The sequence below is a fragment of the Leuciscus leuciscus genome, assembly GCF_965113295.1.
Source record: "Leuciscus leuciscus genome assembly, chromosome: 7".
Taxonomy (NCBI): domain Eukaryota; kingdom Metazoa; phylum Chordata; class Actinopteri; order Cypriniformes; family Leuciscidae; genus Leuciscus; species Leuciscus leuciscus.
In genome coordinates this window covers 195,921-222,179 of record NC_138731.1, presented here as the reverse complement: position 1 = coordinate 222,179, position 26,259 = coordinate 195,921, and the positions used below count along the sequence as shown (strand labels likewise).

General features: G+C 40.1%; 1 protein-coding gene across 2 annotated transcripts in view; it reads right to left on the bottom strand.

The window, feature by feature from the left end:
• Positions 1–25,702, bottom strand: part of LOC309502707 (hyccin 2-like) — a 53,310-nt gene extending 27,608 nt beyond the window's left edge. Inside the window, exons 1-6 of one of the 2 annotated variants that reach the window (XM_082175200.1) lie at positions 25,612–25,702; positions 16,909–16,983; positions 6,373–6,429; positions 4,427–4,528; positions 4,182–4,349; positions 703–783 (exon numbers count right to left, since the gene is read on the bottom strand). In XM_082175200.1, the coding sequence (XP_082031326.1) occupies positions 703–783; positions 4,182–4,349; positions 4,427–4,528; positions 6,373–6,429; positions 16,909–16,950 (450 nt within the window). In that variant the 5' untranslated portion in view covers positions 16,951–16,983; positions 25,612–25,702. The remainder of the gene's footprint in view (positions 1–702; positions 784–4,181; positions 4,350–4,426; positions 4,529–6,372; positions 6,430–16,908; positions 16,984–25,611) is intronic. The other variant, XM_082175201.1, reaches the window with a different exon arrangement.
• Positions 25,703–26,259: the final 557 nt, after the last annotated feature.

Below are 26,259 nucleotides of genomic sequence, written 5' to 3'. Positions count from 1 at the left end.
ATCTATTTGTTTATTTATGTTGCACACATCCACCAGATTTGTAGTTTTTTTAACGTTTTTGTTCGTGTTTCTAGTTCTGGACTGAATCCTCCTCCAAAGTGCAATGGGTTGTGGGCAATATTAGCTGTTATAGTGAGCATGGATCCACACTTAAATAGTAGAGCATCCGGGGACTTGGCATACTCTTTTTAACATAATATGCTTTGGGGGACACTTATTCTAATCTCACATTCAGTTTAGGATGAACAGTAGGGTTAGTCCTAACATTGGGACACAGGGCATGTTTTACAACAGTGTTTCTCAACTACAGTCCTAGGGGACGCATAACCTAACGTATAAACCTAGCATCATGTTTTAGATGTCACACTAATTAAAACACCTGGTTCAAATCATCAGCTTCTTAGTGTGTTGAACTGGGAGACATCTATGCCTTAAAAGGTCCCCAAAAGTTTAGAAACTGAACCACATAGTGGTAAAAATAACAAAATGTGTAAAAATCAAAGTTCAAAGTGTTAACTTGAATGTCTAAAACATAAAAACATTAATTACAAAAAAGTAAGTTGAAAAAAGGTTAAAAACTTTCATTCTGCAGAACTAATGTTTTGGGTGTTATTGTGTTTCTTAAGGTGGGAAATGAATTCAGTTTAGAAGTTTAGCAGGAGTAAAACAGAAGGCTGTATGCGTATTATGCATGTTGTTTACCTCATGATATATGGATGGTTTGGACAGGGACGGGATCATGAAAGATAACAGCTTGCTGTTTCCGTCTTTATCCACAATTTCCTGTAAAACACAATATAAACAATGTGTGACACTGAGGGTATATTACAGTACATGTTATGCATTTGTGATGTGCTTTTATTCAAGGACACTGAAGGATCTAAGGATCTGATCTGAGATCTTAAGACAATTTTATTACTATCTTACTTTTCAGTTCTCATCCTGCTATATGGCATGAACGGATACGCATTCCCATGTTGTAAAATTGATATAAGACAACATCTGTATTGCAAACCCCTGCATGTTACGGTTGTTGTTGTTGTTGTTTTTGGCGTATTCCTACCAATGCTACGTCATTGCCACAGAAACCAATGCAGAAATTCCGGAAACGAAATGAGCACACCAATTGGCCAACCTTGAGCTTTATGGAGTTAACCTGACTTTAATGGAGTTTGCTGAAGAGAGATGCTCATCCGTGGAGATACTTGTAGCAGTAGCACTGTGGTATCGGGCTAGCGGGAGACGGGATAACATGCTCCCAAACCTTCGTTATCAGGGGTTCAAGTGTTAGATGAGATCAACATTCTGCCCTAAAAGTGATCCGGCAGACCAAACCGTAAGTCGTAGGGACGTGAAACTTTGAGGAGCGCAGAACATGATCAACATCTTTGTTGACCCTGGAGCAACAATCAGATCTGAGGGAGAAGTTTACAGTTTATGTCAAGTTTAGGCTTACAACCACATCAGTGTTATTCACCTATCATTTCCCTCTGATTTTAGAGATAACCAATTGCTTTAATATGTACTGCTGTACACCCAAAGTGCTTTACAATAAAATCAGGGGATCTCCCCTCAACACCACCAGTGTGTAGCATCCACTGGGATGATGCGACGGCAGCCACAGAACAACGGCACACCAGCTATAGGAGGAGAGGAGAGGAGAGGAGAGAGAGTGATCGAGCCGGTTCAGTGGATGGAGATTATTAGGAGGCCATGATTGGTTAGGGCCGATGGGTGGAATGTGGCCAGGACACCGGGGTTACACTCCTACTCTTTACGAGAAGTGCCATGGGATTTTTAATGACCACAGAGAGTCAGGACCTCGGTTTAACGTCTCATCCGAAGGACGGATGGGTAGGCTAAGGTTTAGGAGTAGGGATATTGTTAGGACTACATCTTCAGACAGGAATGTTCTTCCAGGATAAACAAAATATGTTGACCCAGGAATGTGTTAAACTTGACAAAATCAGGATGAGCGATGTTAGTACCCACCCTGTCAACAACGGCACCAAGGCTCGCCCCAATCAGCCTGAAGGAGGCGCTACAGCCATCACTCAGAACTCTTGAACCATTCATCACAGACTCTTATATCATTGGAATTCTTGGCTCAAGACGAATGTCTCTGAAACTTTTGCGAAATAGTCCTAGGTTTTCACCCGATTGGAACCAAACCAGGGCAGAACGATTTTCTGAAGTCTGATTGTTAAAAATTATTTTAAAAAGTCAAAATGTCAAATCACGTTCACGTCAGGATGCTAAAACGTTTGACGTGGGCGTGGCCAGCTATGACTCTTGAACGGAAAGAGATAACATCACCAAACTCAGTGCACCTATCTATGGGTTCAGTCTGTGCTCGCATGAAAGAGGATTCATTTAGAAAACAGGCGTGGCCAAGTATACCCAACATACTCAGTCCTAAATGAAAACTCAGAACTTCAGAACTCAGCACATGAAATTAGGTGAGCACATGCGACATATGATTCTAAAGAGGCATGCAAACTTTTATGGAGATCAAACCATAGGTGCCACTATAACTAGTGATGCTCCGATCAGCATTTTTGGGGCCGATCACCGATTACCGATCACCAAAATCATGATCTGCCGATTGCCGATCACTGCCGATCACAGAATGGAAATATGCTAGAGTCAAGAAAATCTTGAAGAACCACCAATATTTATTTAATTGTAGTTAGAAAACAAGATAACATAAGGCTACTGTAGGCCACCTTTTCCAAATAAGGCACAGTATAATTTTTCAAAACAAAGAGGGGTCAGGCAGACTACAATGGATGTAGTTGAGGAACTAACTACATCAGATCCAAAAAATAAAATAATGACAATGACATTTGAGGTTATTAAAACAGTAAGTCCCGCCCCTCGACTGCCAAAAATAAAAGTGTTCGAGCGAGCAAAATCAGCAGGCGAGAGGAGATCAAGCGCGAGCGTGTGGGGAATGATCATGCGCGCGCGCGAGGGCAGAGATGTCATGCGCCCGCGCAGGGTTTGAATGAGGGGTATCCTCTCGCGAATGTCATTTACCGTGCGCGCCAGCATCAGTTGGGCGCTCGTTTATAATTGCCATTGAATTGCCGTCATAGGAGAACTCATTTTGCCACTGTTAAGCAAGCTCTGCTCTGCTGTTGTGTTGCCGCGCATGCGGAAAAGTTGCGCGAGTTATTTACGTCACGTGATCGGCTTTTTTGATCGGCGCTTTTGGGGGTTGCCGATCAAGCTATTTTTTGCCAATATCGGCCGATCATGATCGGCGGCCGATCAATCGGAGCATCACTAACTATAACTGTTAAAACCCTTTCATCTAAATTGCCTGTATTGGCTGTAAATGGTCTTTTCCATCTATGATTTAGGTGGTTACAAATTTGCAAAATAAAACAATAAATTTTTACGCATGTGCTTAAAATGCTTGAACCCCGTTATTTGCTGCTTGCAGCTATATCTTTTTTACCGTTTTGGGAGGAGTAAAACTGACATATGTGGCCTCTACAACCAAATGCATTTACACGTGTCCAGTTGCATCTGGAATGAGTCTGGAATACGTCTCAAACCTCCTCCTGAAGTGGTTTGTGCAACTGGAACGCAATCCATCTTGAATGCGTTTTGAAAAGCATTTACACCTCATCTTCATGATCGGACAGCTATCCTATCAGAGAAAACCCGTGAAGCAGCCAAGCGTAAACAGGACCACAGAGTTTACACAGATCACTCGTCAACAGCATGACTGAACCATATACTACAAACCACAAACAAGCTCATCACAGTCTTCAGGATCACTGGAGAGTTACAGACAGGTGAATCTGATCGGGGTTTGAGCCAAGATGGCGCTGTGAGGTTGGCTGCCAGTGAACTGTTCTGTTTTTTCTACTGTTCTCTGTGTTATGCGTTTTGTTTTGCACTTGGAACTAAGTACACAAGTATTAGAAGGCATTGGATGAAGACTGGCATGTTTATAACTGTCTGGACTCTGTCACAGGACCAGGGCTACATTGATTACTCCACAGAACAGCTGCTAGCACTGACACACACTGTGATACTCCTAATGTTATGAGTAGAGGTGGGAGAAAATATAGATTCTCCGACACATCTCGATTCTCTCTTCAGTGATTCTGAACATTTCATACTCTGCTTGCTTCCATTTCCACACACACACACACACACACACTCACCAGGTTGTAAATGCCCAGCAGAAGAGCCTCTATGCAGCTGCTGCTGTGTCTGCGTCTGCGCAGGTAAACCCAGAGCAGCTCGGGGAGGAACTGCAGAGTAAAGCGCCGCAGACGCTCGTCTGAACTGCGGTACAGCTCGAAGAGTTGGTGGCACACAGGCTCCAGCAGCTGTGAACACACAGATGATGCTCAGGAGTCTGAGGAGACGAGGAGAAGGTGTGTGTGTGTGATCCCTCTCTTCTCACCTCAGTGTCGGGGTCCTGAATGACTCTGTAGAGGGCAGGTACCAGCGTATCCTTCTGGGGGAGGATCCCAGCATAACCAGACAGCTGCGCTTCCGACAGGGCCTATCAGAGCACACACACATATTCAGCATCATTAAAAACAAACCAACACAAATCTAAAGAAGTGTTTAGTAGCTATTAAAGGTCCCATGACATGAAATTTTCACTTTCTGAGGTTTTTTAACATTAATATGAGTTCCCCTAGCCTGTATATGGTCCCCAAGTTTCTAAAAATTTCAATCGGTGTAAATCGAGCTTTTGCTATCTTTCTCTGCCTTTGAGAAAATGGAGGTTCATACGCGCTGATCTTGAATCTCCTCCTTATGACGTCATAAGGAGGAAATGTTACCTCCCCTGTCTCTGCTTTGCCCGCCCAGAGATTTTCCGCCCATGAGAAAATGCGCTAGGAAGTAGGAACGCGCGCGCGCGATTTTAGTTTGTCCACGAGACGAGAGATATCATGGCTTTTGAGCGAGCGAAGCATAACAATTGCTCAATAATTGGATGTACAAATGAACACCGAAGGGTCAATACAGAGCTGGGCTTGCTGAACGTCTGAAACTAAAGTCTGGATCACTCTCTTTGGCTCAGCTACACACCTCGGACAAGTAAGTCAACTAATGATATATAAGTGTGTTGCTTTACTGTTTATGGTTAACGTTACCTAGATTTTACACGTAGAATGTGGCTGTAACATTAGCTATGCAGCTATGCAGTTTATGTGTGTGAATACACACACTGTAACGTGAGTGTTGTACACGTCTTTGTTATTTGGATAACCGTTTTCCTGTTGGTTATATGGCGCGCGCGATATCCGCATTTCAAGATCGCAGAGCTTGATGATATTGTAATAAGATAAATACAGACGTTACAGATCTCTCATGAAAAGGCAACAGTAGGTTCGCGTTAGCTACATGATAATAACTAAACCATCCGAATAAAGTACCGTATCCAGACATAATATTTTAAACTGACCATTCGGAAACGTCCTGCTGGAGCCGCTGAGTTGCAACTTCTTCATCCGTTGCTTCTCCATCTGGATCAGATTCTGGGTCAAACTGAAATGCTTGAAAGACTGCGTGTCTTCTTGCCATTGCTATATCCAACGTAAACATGCACGCCACGTTCCCGTTGCGCAAGATGGTCAAGGCCACACCCACCCTCCACCTCGCGCCGCCTTTCTCCTCCTCATTAGTATTTAAAGCTACAGACACCGAAACGGCCTGTCTGAAGGAAGCTCATTCTGGGACTGGCTTGTAGTGGCTATAATTCTGCACCGAGGCTGAATTTTTGGAAAGAGATTTCAGATACAGTACTAGGGACCACTAAGGCCTATATTAAAGCCTACAAAAAGTAGCATGTCATGGGACCTTTAAATAATCTGTATTAGCCCCAAGATTCTATGCGCTTAAATAAAGAGCTCGGAACACTGGAATAAAATACTTTTAAAAAACGCTCCTTTGTTAAACACAATAGCCATAAGATCCAAGAGCGTCTACTTTTCTGGTGTCTTGACCATCATCTACTTGAGAAACTATAAAAAATACCAATATTTAAAGGTCTGACAGTCTGAAAATTGCATATTCACTGGCTTTTACCATCATGGTAATTCACAATTTAGATTTTAGGGTCACAGTTTCTACGGGTCTTTATGTGTTATGTTTGGGGGATTATGCAAGGAGGAATATCACAATAGATTTGATTAATATGATTAATATGTTGATTAATATGTCGAGAACCCCAACATTACAGCCTTCTCCTGAATGAATGGTACTATTCTCATCTGTGTGTGTGTTCAAGCATTGAGATAATAAGGCACAGCATCCTTCCTGAACCAGCAGTCTGTTTATCTGGAAACACACACACACACTCCATCAGGCCTTAATACTGGATGCTACTTGACTCACCTTGAACTCTGAGAGCCAGTCTTCTACTATCCCTCTATCTGTAGCCATCACCACTACCTGAGACACGAGACACACAGAGAAATACTGCAGATTAGATACATGTTTTCACAATCAACTCATCAGTGGGTTCCCTGAATGACTGTCTGATTAGCTGGTATTGAGGAAGCCAGTATAATATGGCTGGTTTAGGTTCATGTCCACCAGACACCAACCAGACGTGTTTCCTAAGACATTTGTTATCAATCAAAATCCAAGAAATTAAAGAGATTCCAAACATTAAGAAAAACTAGTGTTGTTAAAAAATTTAAGAATCAGAGGTGTTTATGATTCCGCTCAACAGCGCTCAAAGCAGCACATTTGAAAGATTTCAGGACCAACTTGGTACCGAAGTCGGTACTTTAGACCAGGGGTTCCCAAACTTTTTCGTTCTAGGACCCACCTAGACAAGTATAATCAATCTCAAGACCCACTTGCACTGGTGCTACCAACTTTATCAGTTGGTCGCACATTTTTTTTTCTACATGCAATGGGATTAATTAATGCATGCTGATGGTCTTAATCTGCATTCCCTAGTTTTGCACTGATGTAAAAAGACTGACAGTGACAAGCCTTCATGTTAGCAAAATATTTAAAACTTTTAACTCTTAAAAAAACATGTATGTTCTTTAATGTTTGATTATAATTTTACCGTCTTCACATAGAGATGGGAAATGATAAGATTGTATCAATAATAATAATGCCACTGACGATTCTGATTATCGATCCGATTCTTTAACGATTCTCTTATCGATTCTTGATAGCACTGTGTGGAAAAATGTAGTCATATGCTTTTCAAAAAAAAAACAAGGGGTTTTATTTATTTTAAAGCTTAAGCTTGAGTAAGCAAACTGTACTTTTTATGTAATTTATGTAATAAATAGAACTTTATTGTAAAGTGTTACTGATTCAAACGTCTCCTGAGTTCACTGTTGGAAAGATCAGTTGTCCATTCATTAAAATTAATCGATCAAAGGAGTCATTAGTTCACGAATTGGACATGTCGTGCGCGTTGTGTGATTATCCCAGCAGTTAGGACATAGACATCCAAGATTTGTGTCAACACAGAAAACATTTCATCACTGGATAGGTTTTTTTTCGTTAAATTAAAGTGTTGTTTTATGTCAGCTGAATGTCTGGGACGCTTTTCAGAGAAGATAAGGCAACAACTTATTTAGCACAATTCACACCCAGCGGTAATTGAGGAAGAAAAAAAAAATCTCCGAATGCTCCACATGAAACTTTGGTCTTCCGACCTTTTACCACCGTGTCGTTTTATTTTGATTAATATGTGCGAGGGAGAGAGAGCAGGACAGCGCTTAGTTTGCAGACGGTGAAGTCTTTTTTACACTTTCGCCTGGCTCCGAAGAGAGAGAGAGAGAACGCGCGCGCGACCGAGTTCTTTCAGTTAAACATGCACTGTGACTCTGTCACAAGCGCAGCAGTTCATCTACATTACTCAGCGATCAAATAACACTTTGGCGGGCGCTAAAACTCATAGTCGTTTGGTCATTAATCGGACTGGTTTTGTTTCACTCATCGTAACGTAAATTTAGCTGCAGCTAAGTGCCTTTGTGCGACCCACCTTTTCTCACTGTGTGACCCACAAGTGGGTCGCGACCCACGGTTTGAAAACCACTGCTTTAGACAACACAAAGAAAAACCCTACCAAACCTTCTCTTTAAACATAAATTAAAAACACACAATTGCAGATTATCTATCCTTATGTTGTTATATTAGTTATTGAGGCATTACATATTTAAAACCGCATAATGCCAAATCTCCAGACTCTATTTAGAGAGTAACTTCCTTTTGGCCCGACCCGTCTCCCAACTTCAGATGACCAGGTGCTGAGTCTGAGTGCACTTTACATCTTACATGGCAAGGCAAGGCAAGGCAAGGCAAGGCAAGGCAAGGCAAGTTTATTTATATAGCACATTTCATACACAATGGCAATTCAAAGTGCTTTACATAGAAGAAATTAAAATAATAAAAAGAAATAAGAATAATTAAAACAGTTTAGAAAAATAAAATGAAATACAGTACAGTACAGTACAGTCGGACGAACAGTGGCACAGTGCTCATTCAGTAAATGCATAGCTAAACAAAAGTGTTTTGAGTCTGGATTTGAATGTGACCACTGTAGGAGCACATCTGATCTCTTCTGGAAGCTGGTTCCAGCTGTGGCTGGCATAATAGCTAAAAGCAGACTCACCATGCTTAGAGTGAACCCTTGGTATTTCTAGCTGATATGATCCTAATGATCTGAGTGATCTGTTGGGTTTATATTCAGTGAGCATATCTGCAATGTATTGAGGTCCTAGGCCATGGAATGATTTATATACCAGTAATAATACTTTGAAATCAATCCTAAATCTAACTGGGAGCCAGTGTAAAGACCTGAGGACTGGTGTGATATGTTCATATTTTCTGGTTCTGCTCAGAATCCTGGCGGCAGCGTTCTGTATGAGCTGCAACTGTCTTATGGTCTTTTTGGGAAGGCCAGTGAGGAGACCATTACAATAATCCACCCTGCTGGTGATGAAAGCATGCACAAGTTTCTCTAAGTCTTGTCTGGAAACAAAGCATCTAATTCTTGCAATATTTTTTAGATGATAGTATGCTGATTTAGTTATTGCTTTGACATGACTACTGAAACTAAGGTCTGACTCTAGTGTCACACCAAGATTCCTGACTTGATTTTTAGTTGTTTGACCCCTGTAGTGAAGGTATGCGTTCACCTTGAGAACTTCATCTTTGTTTCCAAATGCAATGACTTCAGTTTTATCTTTGTTTAACTGAAGAAAGTTTTGGCACATCCAACTGTTGACTTCATCAATGCATTGGCACAGGGAGTCAATTGGGCTGTAATCGTTAGGCGATAGGGCTAAGTACAGCTGTGTGTCGTCTGCATAGCTGTGGTAAGCAATTTGGTTCTTTCTCATTATTTGGCTCATTGGGAGCATATACAGGTTGAACAGGAGAAAAAAAGATGTGGGAAGTGTGTCAAGAGCGCATGTTGATGTTTTAAGGTGCTGTACGGTTTCTACCAAAATTTTGCCATCAATTTTTTTGAAATCAGACAAAGTTACTACTTTTTCAGGTGGTCTGATCTGTCTGACCCCAGCGCAACTCAAGGATGTGCTGATCACCTTTCTGATATTATTGATTTTGTCAGAGAAGAAAGAAGCAAACTCACTGCACTTGCTGTTTGAGAGCATTTCACTGGGAATCTGGCTTGGGGGGTTTGTCAGTCTCTCTACAGTAGCAAAAAGAGTGCGTGTGTTGTTTAAATTGCAGTTTATAATGTTTGAGAAGAAAGTCTGTCTAGCTTTGCCTAGTTCCATATTGAAAGCATGCAGGCTGTCTTTGTAGATGTTATAATGGACTACAAGCTTTGTCTTCCGCCACATGCGCTCTGCTTTTCTGCATTGTCTTTTCATATTTTGCACTGCTGTTGAGTTTCTCCAAGGTGCTTTTTGTCTGCCACTCTTCTTCCTGACTTTCACAGGAGCAATATCATCAATTGCACTTTTAACTTTTGAGTTAAAAGAATCAAGGAGAAAATCAACAGAGTCAGCAGATATGCTTGGTGTTAAGGATATAGCCTTCATAAATAGTACACTAGTGTTCTCATTTAAGCATCTCTTCTTGACAGACACAGATCTAGCTTCAGTGGCAGGAGAGATCAATATATCAAAGAAAATACAGAAATGATCAGACAGTGCTACATCCTTAATAACAATCGATGAAATGTTTAGACCCTTACTGATAAGTAAATCTAGAGTGTGTCCATGATTGTGTGTCAGATCAAAAGTTTTTAAAACAGTTTTGATTTATTTTGCCATATTGTTTTCTGCATTATCTATGTGAATGTTAAAATCTCCAGCAATGGCAAAACAGTCAAACTCTGAGGTAATTGTTGATAACAGTTCTGTAAATTCCTCAGCAAAGGCTGGAGAGTATTTTGGAGGCCTGTAAGTAATGATGAGTAAAATGCGTGGAGCACCTTTTAATACAATACCCAGATATTCGAAAGACGTGTAGTTCCCAAATGATATTTGCTTACATTGATAGATATCTTTAAAAAGAGCAGCTAGACCCCCACCTCTCTTAACAGCTCTGCAGACACTCATAAAAGTAAAGTTAGGAGGGCATGTTTCATTGAGGATTGTTGCACTGCAGCTGTCTTCTAGCCAGGTTTCATTTAGAAGCATAAAATCCAGGTTGTTTGTGGTTATTAAGTCATTGACTAGAAGTGATTTATTTTTAAGTGAGCGGATGTTTAAAATTGCTAACTTAACAGTCTTACTTTTTTTCCCTACACCAATCTTAGTTAGGCGTGCAATAGGCACCAGATTAGTTGAGTTTGCTGTACGGCTATTGAAGGCCTTAGACTTTCTATCTTGTAATAGAACAGCAATAGAGAAAGATACAGGCACACTGGGTTCCCGCTTGTTCTGTAAACATTTGAGAAAGTTACTGTTATCAAAGCGGGGACCCGACACACATCACTGAGAGCTGGTATCAGTTGTTTTTGGTTCACCTCGAGCAGATGGAGGAGGGTGTGGGCCCTGGCGTTGTGGCAGAGGCCGAAGAGCTCTCACAGAGGCAGAGGGAGGGTGAGCTGGGCCTGCAGGCTTTGGTGGTAGCGGTGCCCTACGTTTTTTGGTTGATATCTGGGGGCTTGCAGCAAAAGAGTGTGATAGTCTGGTTCCAGCATGCACCAGTTCTTCCATTTTCTGTGAGAAGCACAGGAGTGGAGTTGCTGGCGAGAGGGAGAAAGTATCTGGTGAAAGGGGCTGTTGCTCTGGTGTTATAGGAGGCTGTGATATGCTGTCCTGGCTTCCCTGGCTGTTTTCCAGGAAGTCGTCCTTGGGTGCTGAATCTTGGAGCAGTTCTGATGTGTCTGTCTGTGATGACCTCTGTGGGCAGGGCTCAGCTGAGATTGTGTCCGTGAGCAGAGGTTGTTGTGGCTCAGTGGTGTTATCATTGTCCTTGTGTGATATGTCAACATCATCTCCATTCTGAAGTGAAGTCCTGTGGTCATTCATACTGTGTCCAGGTGTGTGTGTGCCGTTCTGATTGAGTGGATTGGCACACACTGCAGAAGGATGATTGAGGGAGAAGTCAATATTGTCCTTTAACACTCTTGAACCAAGTTTGTTTGGGTGATGGCCATCCCGATGAAATAGTTGTCTCTGACTCCAGAAGAGATTGAAGTTGTCAATGAAGTTTACTCCTTTTATATTGCAGGTTTTTTGCAGCCATGTATTAATCCCAAGCAACCGTAAAAACCTGTTTGTCCCTCTTGCTGGGAGTGGTCCACTGATGAATGTCTGAACTTTCAGTTTTTTAAGTGTTTCAAAAAGTTCATTGAAATCCTTCTCAAGGAGTTCTGACTGCTCTTTATGAATGTCATTCTTCCCCACATGAATGATGAGTCGATTTGCAGTCTTATGTTTCATTAGAATGTTCTGAAGTTCCCTGTTTATATCAGAAGTTGTTGCTTGTGGAAGGCAGCATGTAGTTGTATCCCTGCTGCTAATGTTTCTGATTATGGAGTCCCCCACTATCAGAGTCTTGGGCTCGGCTGTGCTCTGAGCTGAGTGCCGCTGTCTGCTCGACCTTGAGCGCCAGTTAGCATCAGTGTTAGCTACAGGCTGATTCAGTCTGTGTTCGATCACATTCATCACGTTTGGGGGTTCCTCATTTACATTCATTAGTACTTCAAATCTGTTCTCAAGATGTATAGGTGTTGGTAGGAGACCAGTGTTTGCAATCTTTGTCAGAGCTGTATCTGGGGTAGAGGATGCTACTGCGGTAATATGTGATGCTCGTGACAATCTGATGTCTCGAGTGCCTTTGGGTCTCGCTCCCTGTTTGTGCCATCGATTTGTAAGTCGATCGGCTTGTTTCTCTACCTGTCGAGGAGCACTAGTTTCATGGGACTCACCGGCTATATGCTGAGGGTGTCCATGACGAAGCTCTGTTGTGTGTTCCGTCTGGTTTGGTGGTCCCGTAAATAACTTTGTTTCAAGAACTGCAATCCTTTGTAAAAGTCTGTGGCAGTTAGTGCAGCAAGTAGATTCCAGAAGAGGCATTTTCTCTCTTATCCTTGTAGGCAGTTGTGTTTTCCTTTCCCCGGAATGTAAGCTGGTCGGGTAAAAGAATTCTGCGTTTTTGTAGTAATCCAAACTTTGTCGTTTGAGCACTGTGCTGATTTGCTGAAGTTAAAATTAGGTGATAAAAGGAGCTAAAATTATAAAAGTATAGAAGATAAAATATAAAAGCGATAGAGCAAAGCGCGGAGCAGTAAGCAAGAGCGTCCGAACAGTAGCTGATCAGGAAGCAATCCTCAATCCATCTCAATCCATTTGCACACACAAGCTCCACATGCAACGATGTTATGGGCACAAACTCTTACATTCAGAGTATTCAGTCCACTACAGTATGAACAAATTACCCGAGCCAATCCCAGTTTCTGTTCTTGCAGTAGCAGTGAATATTACCTGTAACCACAGGGACAGTCATTACATTAAATATCAAAGATGGCGACTTCCATATCGCTGGAACGCCTCGTCACAGTTGACACAACATGAGTCAAATCAACCCTCTGAGGTCGGAAAACGCGCCCCCGCGTTTTGCTGGATTTTTTTCACATAGCAGCAACATAAACTTAAATTATTCCGTCATTTATGGTTATACAGAAAAAAGAAATATAAAAAAATAATCTGTGATATTTCTACTTTTGTATGTGTCCACTTACAATCAAATCAAAACATTGTGCTTTTGTAAAATAAAGAAAATAAACAGGGTGTGCGTTCTGCCTCTCCGTCGCGGTGAACTTTTTTTTCTTGAGCACGTCTATAAACCGAAACAAAACTCAGCGAATACTTCTCACACATTTATGAGCCATACACCTTTATACACATTTAAGTGTGTACTTTTAAATGATCGGATTCAAACTGAAAACAAATATTCTCTGTTTAAGTAATTTGTATAAAACCAACAGGATGTCCAGTATCTCAAACGCTTGCTAATTACTTTTTAATTCGACACGCCCACTCGCGCAAAAGAGATTCACATGCAAATCTCCACATGGAACGCGAACGCCCTCGTTACCTCAAACACAAAACACCAAAACACTTCACAAGTCTCTGCTTTTCGTCGAGTTTGGAAGACACGTCTGAGCTTACATTGGATTTACATCAGAAGAAGAAGAACGCGATTTGAAGACAAGAAAGATGTAAGGTAAGAAATTCTTACTTATTAGTTTATGGTATTGTTGCATAAACTTCACATTGCAGTTGAACTGTTGCTAGATATATGGTGAATATTATACTATTTAGACCCGTGTTTACTGTTAAATACTGTTTGTGGATATCTGCTCAAACATAGATATGTATAACCATAATGTTTAATATTTTGGAGCGCGATGGCGTTTGAATGTATCATATTTTGGAGCGCGATGGCGTTTGAAAGGAAAAATGCACCAAACATTAGGCTTTATGTTTTTACTATTATCTCATTTCATATCATCATAACGAATGGAAACATTTGAAGTAACATAAGATAATCAATATATTTTTCTCTAGCATTGTTACTGAAATCTTTTGGAAGATTTATAGGCTGCTTTGTAAAATAAAATTATTTTATGCAGTACTGCACATAGCTTATGCCTACAAGGCACAACAAATATGGTGTTCTTTATATTATATATTGTTGGAAACATTTGTGTGTGTGTGTGTGTGTGTGTGTGTGTATTCTGTGAATTTTAAAAAGCAATTTTAACCAGAAAATCTAAAATGTATTCCCAAAATCGTGCAGGCCTAGTTTCTCTTGATACCAGTATGTTCACTTTTTTCTTTTCTTTCAGGGACCAGATGCAACTGAGTCCTGCTGACTTCAACATTCACATGAGTCTCTGTACATGAACATGGTAAAGTGAAAATCAAACACCTTGGAAATGGTATGTACAATGTTTGTAGGAATGTCTCTGTCTTTGGATCATTGTTTTCAATGTGCTCTTTTGTCATTTGTTGTGTATTTTTGGATTATGTTGTGTTGTAAATAAATCCAAACAATCTAAAAGCCATTCTTTTTTAAATCTCCTCATTCTTTGTGCAAGGTTGCTCTGAATGACAGGGCCTGATCGCTCCTAATAGGGCAGTTAGGGGAGTGTCTTTGTCTTTCTCAGGTGTTAAAAGCTTACATATTCATGAGATGATCACGCCTCTTCGAATATGGCTTTGTCACACAAAACACGTCTTAGAAATTTTAAATCAATATATTGTCTTATCTGAATGAGCAGTCAGGGTGATTTTCACATAGTTTTGGAGCAAATATTCTAGGCTACGTCATACAATTTTCAAAAGTCTTGTGAAGAAATAATCAGTATGGGTTTCATGGCCTTATTTCAGTGACAATTTTTTTTTGTATTTTCACAAACCACGCATAAATGTCATTATCTCAAAACTACAAACTTTTACATACATGCTGCTGATATATTATTGTAGCAGAGTTTGTGCTGAATACAGTGTAATTAGACTTTAGCCATGAAAATGTCACTAGTAACAGAAAAAAACACAAATGTCAGAGCATGTCAGAACACCTCCAGGCCCAGAAAACAGCTCAGACCTCAGAGGGTTAAGGCACAAGTTCATCTGTCAAGTCTTAATGAACTAAAGCAGCTTATATACCTGAGTGGGTATATACCAGCTTATAAACTGCTGGGAAGAGTTGCGGTAGAACAGAGACTGGATCTAAAACTGCTGGGAAGAGTTGCGGTAGAACAGAGACTGGATCTAAAACTGCTGGGAAGAGTTGCGGTAGAACAGAGAGACTGGATCTAAATCTTTTAGCCACTCAACTACAGGCCTGACAGCTGTATTCTGCTGCTGTGTGGCCACTGCTTCCCATCATGCACTGCTGCCTACATCATCAACACCAGGCCTTCCTTGCTTTCAAGGTCAGCAGCCGTACTCATCATGCACAGGGAAATTAATTATTCAACTCTCTCTGCTCATTCCAGTCCTCTCCCTGAACATCTAAATAGGCTCCCAGTGCAGAAGGGCAGATATAACACAATACTGCAGATCGCCACGGTTATGACTGGCTAACACACATTTACAGCCAAATTATTATAGATTAGTTTCCACAACGCATCCCTGAAGTGTCAGCAGAGATTGTGTCAACTAGAATCTCTCCTGTGAAGGCCTCATCGACACGACAGCCATCGGCACTGATCCTCAAACTCGTCTCCATACCGGCGACTCCGATCTTCAACCAGATGGAACTGGATAATATTCTGAGTGTTCCAATCCAATCTGACTTCTGGCCTATAATGCTGTCTGAATCATAATCACACACTGTTCGTTCATTGGCCAGAGGAGAACTGAGCGACTGAGTCTGGTTTCTCACAAGGTTTTTTCTCCATTCTGTCACTGATGGAGTTAGGGTTCCTGTCACTTTCACCTTTTTCACCTTTTTCCACCTTTGTTGCAATTGGCTTGTGGCTTACTTAGTTGAGGACATTAAATGTAACATTTATTCAACAATAATATTGATCTCCTGCATTGACACCATTATATGAGAACTGAACTGAGCTGAACGATGACATCAGGGTTTTCTCCAGAGCGGCTATATATATATATTTTTTACCACAAAATGAAACATCACAACTTACTTACTTAAAGGTGCAGTGTGTGATTTTTAGCGGCATCTAGTGGTGAGATTTGCGAATTGCAACCGGTCAATAACTCGCGGCCTTTCCTTCAAATTGCAAACTCGAATGAGAAGCTACGGTGGCCAACGTAGGATCGGAAGATGTCGTCGTCTGAGTCAGCAGAGAGTAGCAAGTCAAGCAATGAGGTTTCTCTATATTATATTATATTTTATATTAAATTATATTTACTTAATTATTCAGTAAAACCACGTTATTGCGATTGTTATTTTTACTTGTTTATGATTGTGTTAGTCTTTTATTCACTGACTTTACCATAGCTTGTTTCCATGCTAGTTAGTATAAGATAAGAGCATCAAAGCAGCTAACTTTTGCCGCGTCAGGGAAAACCTGAGTATTCTGCTGCGTCTTTTTCTGCTGCTTCTCATTCAAGTTAGTGACGAAACGCGCTCTGTAGCGCTCTGTTCGCTGTCGGCTACGGTAGAAACATGACGTCACAGTATGTCCACCTTCATAGAAGGGGGTGGCCGCGGTTATGTAGATATAAATGACTCATTCTAAGGTAATAAAAACATAACGGTTCATTAAGTAAGGTCTTTATACACCACTGAAAACATAGTTATGGATCTTATATTGCATTTCTGTCAATAGATCCTCAGAAATATCACACATTGCACCTTTAAGCTGGACTGTGACACTATTTTCTTCTGGAAACAAACTTTGTTGCATTTCCCTGTTATCTCTGTAAAGCTGCTTTGAAACACTCTGTTTTGTAAAAAGCGCTGTATAAATAAAGGTGACTTGACTCGACTTACTGTTTGCGATGTGGCTGCAGTCAGATCTGAGACACCTGGCATTGCTTCATCTTTCAACAAGTTTCTTCCAGAACCCTGCAATATATTGTGCCTGGTTAATAATCTGCGGTAAAATGCTCTGAACAAACATATAATCCTCTGAAGAGATCTGGGACATCTTTCAAGTTGAGATGAAATGGAAGCGTTGGATCTTTTCTTCCTTATTGTGACGAACATCACAGTGTAACAGATTATGGAAAAAGAAATGAATGTAGGATGAGACTTGGTTCTGTCCATGGGTTGTTGATTGGAAGGGTTAGAAGGCACTCAGAAGTGTGTGCAGATGTTGATTGGATGATGACATGTGGGCGTGGCACTCAGAAGTGTGTGCAGATGTTGATTGGATGATGAGATGTGGGCGTGGCACTCAGAAGTGTGTGCAGATGTTGATTGGATGATGAGATGTGGGCGTGGCACTCAGAAGTGTGTGCAGATGTTGATTGGATGATGAGATGTGGGCGTGGCACTCAGAAGTGTGTGCAGATGTTGATTGGATGAAACATAAACTGTTCTTTCCTGTTGGCCAGGCGTATATGTTATGATGAAATTAGGTGATGCGTGAATTTAACTACTTCAATCACAGCAGTATTTTCACTGATTTGTTGAAGTTCCAGCCTTGTAAACATGTAATAATTATCATGACAACATAAAGCACTGACAAATAAGCCTGGTGTAAACATTAATATGAAAGTCAGTAACAGATCACACAAACTAAAGTGCAAATTGCAGAAATATAAAAACAAATCTGTGGCTTTAAAGGGATACTTCACCTCTGGAAAGATGAATGTGTATTTAAAATAGGACATTTATGTAGATGAAATGTGAAATTATTTTTGAATTTGGAGCTTTCTAGACTGAGAAAAGCCAGAAAATTTATTTTTGGCTTATGTGGATGAAAGACAACAACTCCCAGAATGCACTTGCTTCGCTGCCCTACGAGGCCACTCCCAAGCCACGCCTACCGGTAAGAGAGCGCAGTTAAACAACTAGGCTAGGCTAGTGAGTCTACACGGGATTTTGAGATCGGCCAAAATGTTCGGGATTCGGCTTTTGCGTTCTACAGTCGCCTTTCATGTTTACTGTGGCGAGCAGGACGAGGTTGAGGGGCGCGGGAGAACGTCATCATATTTACTGTGGCGAGCAGGATGAGGCAGAGGGCCGCGGGAGAACGTCATCATGTTTACTGTGGCGAGCAGGACGAGGCCGAGGGCCGCGGGAGAACGTCATCATGTTTACTGTGGTGAGCAGAACGAGACCGAGGGCCATGGGAGAACGTCATCATGTTTACTGTGGTGAGCAGGACGAGGCAGAGGGCCATGGGAGAACGTCATCATGTTTACTGTGGCGAGTAGGACGAGGCTGAGGGCCGCGGGAGAACGGCGCGAGGCCGGTGGCGTGATTACTGAGACCTACCGGTCTCGTATCTCTCACGGAGGAGCGGGAATTTTCTTAGTAATATTAAAACGCACATCAACAGATCACTTGTTTAGCGTTCATGTAAACACTACATAGATTTCTAATGATCTATTACTAGCAGCTGATGCTGGTCTTCTATCAATACTTATACTTCTTGACCTTAGTGCAGCATTTGACACCATTTCACATCCCATACTTTTGAGCAGGCTGGAATCTATTGGAATTACTGGTATGGCTTTAAGCTGCTTTTGTTCTTATCTCACAGATCGCATTCAATTTGTACAACTTAAACAGTTTAAATCAAAACCCACTTATGTTGTCACTGGTGTTCCCCAGGGCTCTGTTTTAGGACCTCTTCTGTTTATTATTTATCTTTTACCTATTGGCAGCATTTTTAGGAAATATGATATCCATTTTCATTGTTATGCCGACGACACCCAACTTTACCTGTCTTCTAAACCTTCTTCAAAGTTTCCCTCTTCTGCTCTTGGTGAGTGCTTAAGTGAATTAAAAAGTTGGTTTTCAAGTAATTTTCTCAAATTGAACAGCAGTAAAACAGAAATTTCTTCTTGTTGGTTCAAAAAATACAATAAGTAAGTCGAATATTTCTTCTGTGGAAATAGATAACTGTTCTGTTCCTCTATCGAATCAGGTCAAAAGTCTGGGTGTCATTTTTGACACAACTCTGTCTTTTGAATCTCACATTAATAGAGTTACCCGTTCTGCATTTTTCCATATTCGCAATATAAATCGTCTGCGTCCTGTCCTTTCACTCAAGAGTACTGCTACGCTTGTGCATGCTCTTGTAACATCAAGAATCGACTATTGTAATGCTTTGTTTTATGGGCTTCCTTCCAAATCTCTTCATAAATTACAGTTAGTACAAAATGCTGCAGCTCGAGTCAATACCAAAACTTCCACTTTTGAACACATTTCTCCTGTTTTACAGAAGTTGCATTGGCTCCCAGTTAAATTCCGTGTGAATTTTAAAATTTTACTTTTAACTTACAAAGCACTTAACAATTTGGCTCCTTCATATCTTCAAGATCTTCTTCATATACACACTCCTTCCCGCACTCTAAGATCTGCTTCTGCACTTACACTTGTTCTGCCACGCACTCGGACAACTTCTATGGGGTCACGAGCTTTTGGCTATGCTGCTCCCCATTTATGGAACTCTCTTCCTGTAGAAGTTCGCAACAGTTCTAGTCTCTCAGTTTTTAAATCTCGTCTTAAAACGTATCTGTTTAGGCAGGCTTTTATGTGATTTAATGTTGTTGCTGTACTGGTTTGATTGTTAATGTTTAAAAAAAAAAAAAAAAAAAATGTTTTTTTATTTTTTTATGAATTTTGTAAGGTGTCCTTGAGTGCCATGAAAGGCGCCTTAAATAAAATGTATTATTATTATTATTATTATTATTATTACATTCAGATTCACCAATCGGAATGAATTCAGTTAGACTGAAACAAAAGGTGTGCATGTAAACAATGAATGGCGACTGCAGAAAGCAAAAGCCGAATCCCGGACATTTTGGACGATCTTGACGGCCGGACATGTCCGGGAAAAAGAGGATGGTAACCCTTACTACTCAGCTTTCTCCACAGAACAAGAGCCTGCTAGCTTAGCTTCCAAAGAAATACGGCTGATACTGTGTACATTCTGTGAGTGAGATCCCCCTATGGGCGGGTTGAGAACATGCGGGACAGCTCCTACACTACTGGCTGTAGTCTTTAGCCTCTGGCCAAAAAATCCTCTGATGACGCAAAATGACGATTTTTGCGTCATCGGAGGATTTTTTCCAGACAAAAAATACATAAATCTCTCGTCTCAGGGGGATATGAGGGAGGAAAGCACGGTAATTCGAAAATACTACAGGTTTTCTACTAAAAGCTTAATGCTAAATCCTGAAGTATCCCGCCCACCTGACAGTAATATTAATTGTTTTAATGTTGCACTTTCTGCGGTTTTGGATGTTATTAATGATGAAGGTAAACTATGTTTTCTACTTGGTGATTTTAATATCAATCTTTTTCAAAGTGAAAGCCTGCTTTAACAGCTGATTTTTTAAATGTATTGTTTTCATCCTATTTTCATCCTCTTATATGTAAACCAACCAGGGTGACAAACAAAACTGCCACCCTGATTGATAATATTTTTACAAACTCTTTTGATTATGAATCTAATTCAGGAATATTGTGTACGGACATTTCAGACCACTTCCCCATATTTAATTTGAATTTAGGAACTAGTGGTAGCTCAAGAATGTGTGCAGATAAACCAAGCTATCGAAAATTTAGTGAAATGAATATAGATCGTTTTAAATCCATGATTGAGCACACAACATGCGATGATATTTATATTCAACATGATGCTGAATTGGCTTACCAGTTATTTTTTCAAACATTTAATTCTATATTTCATGAGTGTTTTCCGTTAGTTAAGTATAAAGGCAAGTTAAACAAAACTAAGCCATGGTTCTCTTCAGGATTATTGAAGTCCTCAATAAAGAAAAACAAGTTATATAGAAAATTTCTTAAAAATCCAACTCCATATAATTGTGATACATACAAACAATATAAAAATAAATTTACTCACCTACTTCGTATAGCTAAGAAAAATTATTATTCATATCAACTTAAAGAGTCTGCTAGTAATATAAAATCTACATGGAATATCATTAATGAATTACTTAACAAAAAAAAAGGCTCTGTTAAAATTCCAACAAATTTTACTAAAGATGGTATTTCTTTTGTCAACCCTTTTGATATAGCAAATGGATTTAATGATTTCTTTGCTAATGTTGGTAGGCATCTTGCTGAAAAAAAAATTGTTTATACAGATGGTTGTCCAACCGATCTAATTACAGGTTGCTTTCCTGCAATAGGTAATTTTGATCCTCCGACATCTAGAGAAGTGTTTGATATTATAAAAAACCTGAATGACACTGCAGCAGGTCATGATGAAATTAAAGCAAATCTTTTTTTAAAAGTGGCATTAATAATTAGTGAACCATTAACTCATGTACTTATGCTTTCTCTAAAAAGTGGGGTAGTCCCAAAAGATTTGAAGATTGGAAAGGTTATACCTTTATTTAAGGCAGGGGATCCTAGTCTTTTCAATAACTATAGGCCGATCTCCATTTTACCTTGTTTCTCTAAAGTTTTGGAAAAGCTTGTATATGTAAGAATGCTTAAACATCTGAATAACAATGAGATCCTATATAAACATCAATATGGATTTCGACAGCAACACTCAACATATATGGCTCTGTTACAACTCATAGACAAAATTTCTGTAGCACTGGATAACAACATGTTTGCAGTTGGTATATTTTTAGACTTGTCAAAGGCTTTTGATACAGTTGATGATGAAATTCTGATTTCCGAACTTTACCGTTATGGGTTTCGGGATGTTGTACTCAAATGGCTTAGGGATTATTTGATTAATAGAGAGCAATATGTACTTATAAATGGCAGTACCTCCAAGAGAATTAAATTATGTTGTGGTGTACCTCAGGGATCTATTCTTGGGCCACTCCTGTTTCTCATTTATATAAATGACCTAGCTTGGATGTGTGAATCTGCATTGCCCATTCTATTTGCAGATGATACTACTGTTGTTATATCACATGCAAACTTTGATTCCTTGATGAATGAAGCTAATGATGTTCTATTGTATATCGCAAAGTGGTTTCAGATGAACAAACTTTCACTAAATATAGAAAAATCTAATTATATCGTTTTCAGGAATAAAAATAAAAGGTATTTAAAAGAAGATGCTAAATTATTTATTAATAACATTGAAATCAACCAAGTTACAGTAATACAATTTTTAGGGGTATTATTAGATGAAAAACTTTCGTGGAAAAACCACATTGATTATGTGTGTGTAAAAATCATGAAGTCACTTGGCATCATTAGAAAAGTTTGTTCATTGGTAAATCAATCCTGTCTTTTAACTCTTTATTATAGTCTATTATATCCTTACATCTCTTACTGTAACATTGTTTGGGCCAGTAATTACCCTTCTTCTCTTCAAAAAATACTTTTGATTCAAAAAAAGTTTGTTAGATTGGCAACAGTATCAAATCGGTGTGAACCATCGGCTCCTCTGTTTAAGCAATTAAATATTTTATCCATTTTCAGTTTAAATATCTATCAAACATGTATCTTTATGTATAAATATATGGCTCAAAATCAAAGCCTCCCAAAAGTGTTTAAAAACTATTTTTTAATTAACTATAATGTGCATTCATATTCAACCCGACAAGCAATGAATGTTCATCTTCCTTATTATCATACAACTCTTGGTCAATTTTTCTTAAAATATAGAGGACCGTCACTTTGGAATACTATTCCCGGTTTTATTAAAACCAGCTCATCATTGTCAGTATTTAAGTTAAGAATGAAAAAACACTTGTGTGATTGTTAAAATTTTTTATATGTGTGGTGTCTTAAATTGTCTGCCATTATTGTGATGATTGTTGTTATTTATTTGGTGTGATATTAATTGGAAAAACCAAAGGGGAGGTCTTATTATAAGCCCTTGGGGGTTTCGTACCTCTCCTGCATAATCCATATGAATTGTTTAAATAGCTAGGCTATTTGTTTTATTTTTCTGTTCTTGTTTGTGCTAAATAAATAAATAAATCCCTTTAAATAAAATATATATTATCTTCTTGGATCGCGGTTAACTAGAGCGCGTCAAAAAATAAAGCGCAGTTTATTGACATGACAACAAATCGAACACCTGAACACAGAGGAAAGAAACACCTGAACACAGAGGAAAGAAACACCTGAACACCTCCTGAACACAGATGAAAGAAACACCTGAACACAGAGGAAAGAAACACCTGAACACAGAGGAAAGAAACACCTGAACACAGAGGAAAGAAACACCTGAACACAGATGAAAGAAACACCTGAACACAGAGGAAAGAAACACCTGAACACCTCAACACCTGAACACAGAGGAAAGAAACACCTGAACACCTGAACACAGAGGAAAGAAACACCTGAACACCTCAACACCTGAACACAGAGGAAAGAAACACCTGAACACCTGAACACAGAGGAAAGAAACACCTGAACACAGAGGAAAGAAACACCTGAACACCTGAACACAGAGGAAAGAAACACCTGAACACAGAGGAAAGAAACACCTGAACACCTGAACACAGAGGAAAGAAACACCTGAACACAGAGGAAAGAAACACCTGAACACAGATGAAAGAAACACCTGAACACAGAGGAAAGAAACACCTGAACACAGAGGAAAGAAACACCTGAACACAGAGGAAAGAAACACCTGAACACAGAGGAAAGAAACACAGAGGAAAGAAACACCTGAACACAGAAAAAAGAAACACCTGAACACAGATGAAAGAAACACCTGAACACAGAGGAAAGAAACACCTGAACACAGAGGAAAGAAACACCTGAACACAGAGGAAAGAAACACAGAGGAAAGAAACACCTGAACACAGAGGAAAGAAACACCTGAACACAGAGGAAAGAAACACCTGAGGCGTTACGCATCGTTCACATCAAAGACTGTGGCATTAAACGTGAAGCGTCAGAGCCGGATCTACAGGAGATAAACTCCTCAGACCACAGCAGGAGTCCAGACTGGGACCTGTATAACAGCATACTGGACACACCACCCAGTGCACATGTTTATATGACGATAAAGGGAGCGCTCGTACTTATACACACACACACACACAAGTGATATTTGTTTAATAAGCATTTTGTTTTTGTGCTTTTAAGAGGCACATCCACATATGCTGCAGTTTCAGGAGTGATCTGCATTTCAATTATGAAACTGAATGACTGACGTGTTAATGCAGATTAATATAGAAATATATAAAAATATATTAATATAAAAATTAATAATATAAAATGCTGTTGCAATTACTTATACATCTTGTAAATATCGTTCTGTTTCTGTCGTTCAGAAGACTTCATTTCCCCTTCAACAGCTCAGCTACATTATTAATTATTCGAGTAGGATATTATTCTGATCTGCTTTTCTGTCGCAGCGATTCCAGCATTAGATCAACATCACGACTCCCAGCATCAGTCAGTCACACACACACACACACACACACACACACACACACACACACACACACACACACACACACACACACACACACACACACACACACAGCGCGTATGGACTCTTACGTCACGAGTCAGCAAACGAGCACACATATAATCGTGCAGTTATTAGTACAGTATGACGAAACAGCGCCTTCTCGCATCATTAGCAGAATAAAGCCCAAACTTCCAACAGTGTGTGTGTGTGTTAAAGGCAGTAGATGATGAACTCGCCTACTTAGTGTTCCTCGGATGATCATGTGTGTGTGTGTGTGTGTGTGTGTGTGTGTGTGTGTGTGTGTGTGTGTGTGTGTGTGTGTGTGTGTGTGTGTGTGTGTTAAAGGCAGTAGATGATGAACTCGCCTACTTAGTGTTCCTCGGATGATCATCTGTGTGTGTGTGTGTGTGTGTGTGTGTGTGTGTGTGTGTGTGTGTGTGTGTGTGTGTGTGTGTGTGTGTGTGTGTGTGTGTGTTAAAGGCAGTAGATGATGAACTCGCCTAGTTAGTGTTCCTCGGATGATCATCTGTGTGTGTGTGTGTGTGTGTGTGTGTGTGTGTGTGTGTGTGTGTGTGTGTGTGTGTGTGTGTGTGTGTGTGTGTGTGTGTGTGTGTGTGTGTGTGTGTGTGTGTGTGTGTGTGTGTGTGTGTGTGTGTGTGTGTGTGTGTGTGTGTGTTAAAGGCAGTAGATGATGAACTCGCCTAGTTAGTGTTCCTCGGATGATCATCTGTGTGTGTGTGTGTGTGTGTGTGTGTGTGTGTGTGTGTGTGTGTGTGTGTTAAAGGCAGTAGATGATGAACTCGTCTAGTTAGTGTTCCTCGGATGATCATCTGTGTGTGTGTGTGTGTGTGTGTGTGTGTGTGTGTGTGTGTGTGTGTGTGTGTGTGTGTGTGTGTGTGTGTGTGTGTGTGTGTGTGTGTGTTAAAGGCAGTAGATGATGAACTAGTGTTCCTCGGATGATCATCTGTGTGTGTATAGTGTGTGTGTGTGTGTGTTAAAGGCAGTAGATGATGAACTAGTGCTCCTCGGATGATCAGCTGTGTGTGTAGTGTGTATAGTGTGTGTTAAAGGCAGTAGATGATGAACTAGTGTTCCTCGGATGATCAGCTGTGTGTGTGTGTGTTAAAGGCAGTGGATGATGAACTCACCTAGTTACTGTGATGATCAGCTGTAGCTCCTGCTGCTCGCGCATCTCTAACAGAGCCAGTAGCCTACACGTCAATGACGACAAACTCCGCCCCCTTTTACAACCGGAAGTAGAGGCGGAAAATAGATAATAAAAGCATGGCTAATATATATATATAAAACAAACAGGGTGAATTTACTTTTTCCTGCCGATTTACGAAATGCATATTATAAATCTTATTGTGAACAATTCATACATGTGTTTAATTTTTTTATTTGTTTTGACTCTGTAAGTTTAATCAAAATGTTACTGATCTTCCAGTGTCCTCAGTAGCACCTCAATGCAGTCCACAAGATCCAGGGGGCGGGGTTGGGAGATGGGTAGGTTTAGGGGGTGGGTTTAGGGATCAGGAGGTGGAGATGGGTAGGTTTATGTATATGTAAGGTGGGAGGAGTTGGATCTGGATTTTGTGTTCTGCAGTCCTGGTGCCCCCCCCCCCCCCCTCCTACTTTCATGTTTATGAGTTGGGAAGTCCTGTTGTCGACGTCATGTGCATTCAGTCTACTAAAGAATAAGCACAGTGCATCAGGTGTGTTTCGCTTTTTTATGTTCTCAATTACTTTATTGTTACATATTATGTTGTTTTTACAATTCTATTATATTTTGTGCA